The 3,804-nt window shown below is 41.9% G+C and overlaps 1 protein-coding gene across 1 annotated transcript; it reads right to left on the reverse strand.

Moving 5' to 3' along the window:
• Positions 1–7: 7 nt before the first annotated feature.
• LOC117312472 (RNA/RNP complex-1-interacting phosphatase-like) lies at positions 8–2,666 on the reverse strand. The gene is made up of 3 exons (XM_033857484.2): positions 2,421–2,666; positions 943–1,018; positions 8–317 (listed from the first exon to the last, which is right to left on the reverse strand). Exons 1-3 carry the CDS (start codon positions 2,660–2,662, stop codon positions 261–263), a joined length of 375 nt encoding a protein of 124 aa, XP_033713375.1. The 5' UTR covers positions 2,663–2,666; the 3' UTR covers positions 8–260.
• Between the last annotated feature and the right edge of the window lie 1,138 nt (positions 2,667–3,804).

Here is a 3,804-nt window from a genome sequence, read left to right on the forward strand (position 1 = left end):
CAGTTCAATTCATATCTTTAATCTCATTTTGAAACAGCAATTACAAATGTGTATTTAAGGAAACCACTAGCTTCCCTTTTGGAACCCATGAAAGAAGGCCAGGATTCACCTTAGCATAAGATGATAACTACTGAACTACTATGAATTATCAGAGTATCAGAAAGAAGGTCATTTTCAATTACGGGTTCCATTTACCTCTGGCTTATAATAGCGGCGAGTCAATAATCAGCCCAAGTTCTTCGTTGTGTTCTTGGAGTTTGTTAAAAAAGATCCAAGGGGGAGAAACATTCTTCTGGAGCAAGATTCTTGTCAAATCTCTGTCAGAAAGAATAAAATAGAAAGAACATGCGTTTAAAATCCTTTATTATATTATCCATTTATTCAAACCCTGTGATGCTAACATATGAGACTCAAAGTAAAGTCTCTTTCTCTGGAGTTTACAAGCGGTATTACGATCCTTTCTTCCGGAGAGACAGACGGCAGAAAATAAGCTCACTTCTATATAGTTACTTCTATCTTTGTTTATTTCACGTTGGTCTCCTAACCTGACTGTAAACTCCCAGAAGGCAGGGACCACATCAATTTTGCCTACCGCTGTATTGCCAGCTCCAAGCAGTTTTTTGCATTCATGGTACAAGTAACTGACTATTTCTTTATTTCTAGTATAGTCATCCCCAAACATTTACATACTGAGATACATATTACTTTCTTATAAATTACATTATTCTTTATTTAGAGTTAGGGCATTCCATTGGTTTTTTTTAATTAATTAAGTAGAAAAGTAGGTTGTATTTATCTATGAATTCCATTTCTGGATAGCAAAAGAGGTAATAGAAATTATTTGCTATAAAAAGGGAAAATGGAGTACGACGGGGTTGAGAGCCAGGGCTCTATATGGTGAATTCAGATTTCTCGAAGAATATGGTATTAACTTTTGCTTACCTTTTTTAAAGGAACTTTGACAGCAATGAAACGCGTCCCAGGCATCCGCTGTTCAACTGGGAGACAGTCTTCCCACCTGTTAATATATTTTTTGTTAGGCAAATTTTATGGTAGGCTGTCTCCCTGCATAGGATGAATGCGCCTTGAAAATGGAAATCATATCCCTCTATGGTAGGTCCCTCTTCTTTCTGCTTTGCATTTTGCTGCTCCACTTATTCAACCCCACCTAGTAATAACCTATACTTCCCTTGTTCCTGTTCTCCCATCTTGAAAACAGATAAAAGGCAACAAAACAATGCAACGGTCTCAACAAATCAGGGATATCTAAAACCAGAGATGGCCAGAACTTCTGTATCCCTGATAGAACCTAGCCCACTGTTGACTACTAAGGTATCATTAATACATGCATGTTGACTGAAATAGTTTGAACTCAATTCCTCCCTTTCATAGTTTTAGTCCTCATACAAAACCTGATAATAAAATTCCTTAATGCTAGGAATCACAGTGAAAAATAATATCTGAACTGACTTCTGTAAGATGAGTTAGAACTAAGGTTAATTCAGTGTATCTGAAGCACAGAAAGTGAGGGCAATAGTGGCACAAGATGGGGCTAGAGAAGCAGAGAGGGTTCTAGACCACGCAGAGTCTTAAAGGCCAACAGTTTGTTTTCTACTCTCAAAACAATGCTTTTGAGCGATGTCTGTGAGCAATGTTCCAACCTGCTTTTAAGGTTTCTTGTGTGCAGAATGGATTGGAAGGAAACAAGAAATATGGACACTACTTAGGACCTAATTGCAGCACACAGGAAGTTCAGTATTAGGATGTTGAGGAAGAGGTGATAGATTCAGAAGAAATTCAGGAGATAAACTGAAGCGGGCTTAATGGGGTATGAGATGGAGGAAAGGAAGGTCTTAGGGAATTAAAGCGTTTACTGCACACATGAGCAAAGTCTCACAATTAATCATCTGAACGTACAGAGGTAGATCTCTCAAATGACACCGGTTAGGAAGCAACAGTACGCCCTTTATCATGGCAAGAGACAACACAAATCAACTGTCTCGATGGAAAATTCGGCAGTACCCGTGCGTTTCTTCACTCAAACTTAGTTCCAGGTCCTCTTACTCACATTTTCTGTGCCAAAACAACACAGCTTGAGGAATTGAAGGGGATTCCATGTTCGTAATTAAGAAGTGTCCCCAACACTGACAGTCCCATCTTAAAAAGCAGTCCCTCTGCATTTTACCCGAGGAGCAATGGCCAGAGCCTCCCTTTTAAAACGATGGGGAGAAATCAGAACATCACACACTGTCCCTTTCAGCTACTGTGAACTGAACCGCGAGACGACCAATACCCCCTAGCACAGCGCGGACGGGGCAGCCCGCGGGGGCAACAGTCACAGGAGACAGCACAGGAGACGAAGCCCAGGCCCAGGGGCTCTGGGCTCCACCGGCAACGCCCAGGGGCCAAGGCGTTATTACCTTTCCGGGATGTGCTTTCCGCCCTTCCTCCTGGCCGATGAACGTCCGGAAAAACCGCGACGCCGACCCCGGCGCCCACGGGCATGATGCCACTGGCTCATGTGACCCCCAAGGTGCCGCCCACCCAACGCCAAGAGTGCCAAAGTCGCCAGCCCGGCTCCCCCGGTGCCACCACAAGGCCCCGAAACACAAGCGCCTAGGCACAAGCCCACGCAGCTCGCGCACCTCCTTCTCCTGCGCATGCGCCACCGCCCGCCCAGATGACGTCCACACGCCCAAACGCTTCATTCATAGAGGAGTATGACGCCTGCAATTCCCTCCTTAGCCGGAAGATGGTAGCAGAGGTCCACTAGTTCGTGGTGTGTGCACCCTTCAGAACTCCAATCACATGGGACATGGAAAGCTGTCCCACTCTCCCAGTATCTTGTGTGGTTCTTTCAGATATTTCCCAAGTGCTTTACATTCACACTTGTTGTATCTTGTATGTAAGTATTTCTACGTAATGGAGATCCTGTATTTTATAGAAGAGCTGGATACTAGACATAGTCTACAATCTGTCTTGGATAGTGAGTTTCCCAGTCAATTTTTGCGTACATCCATCCCATTCTCTTTAATAGCTGCGTCACATTACATAATTTACACGGCCAGTCCGATATTGATGGACTTTTAGTTGTTTTCAGTTTGGGGGTATTTTGTTTGTTTGTTTGTTTGTTTTTGTCCTCTGTTATAGATAGGCTGCAATGTGAGCCTCTTTATACATGTGTATAGCTATATGTAAATTTCTAGACATAGAATTTCTGGAATGAAAGAGATGCAAACTTAAAATATTGAAAGGTTTTCAATCAATCTAATCTGCCTAATCAACCTTCAAAAATACTCTATCAACTTACACTCCACTCACAGTGAAACATTTATTGGGTTTCTATTATGTGCCTGGTATCATGCTGGAGGTTGACAGTATGTATTTATCTTTTACACAATTGCAAAAAATGCCTGAGAGAGGTAATAGTGGAGCTCAAGTAGAACATTTCCTCACAGTATCAGGCATAGGGATCTGTAACTGTTAGAAAAATTATGAATCCTGCCCCAAGTGGAACAGCAAAGAACAGCATGTACTACAGTAGGTCTGAGGGTATAATAGCATAGTAAATTCCATTGTTATTTATAATAACAAATGTTTTCTTTTAGTTTTACCTTTTAGTTTCTAATTTCTTTTGTTTTAACATCTTTATTGGAGCATAACTGCTGTACAACGGTGTGTTGGTTTCTGCTTTATAACAAAGTGAATCAGTTATACATATACATATGTTCCCATATCTCTTCCCTCTTGCGTCTCCCTCTCTCCCACCCTCCATATCACACCGTTCTAGGTAGTCACAAACCA

This window comes from Tursiops truncatus, chromosome 5, assembly GCF_011762595.2.
Source record: "Tursiops truncatus isolate mTurTru1 chromosome 5, mTurTru1.mat.Y, whole genome shotgun sequence".
NCBI lineage: Eukaryota > Metazoa > Chordata > Mammalia > Artiodactyla > Delphinidae > Tursiops > Tursiops truncatus.

Bases quoted from the DNA above. Each gene is read 5' to 3' on its own strand.
- LOC117312472 (XM_033857484.2), bottom strand. From the start codon at position 2,662: ATGCGCAGGAGAAGGAGGTGCGCGAGCTGCGTGGGCTTGTGCCTAGGC. The intron at 1,019-2,420 runs GTAATAACGCCT...ATATATTAACAG, and splicing joins GGAAAGCACATCCCGGAAAG to GTGGGAAGACTGTCTCCCAG. The intron at 318-942 runs GTAAGCAAAAGT...TCTTTCTGACAG, and splicing joins TCAAAGTTCCTTTAAAAAAG to AGATTTGACAAGAATCTTGC.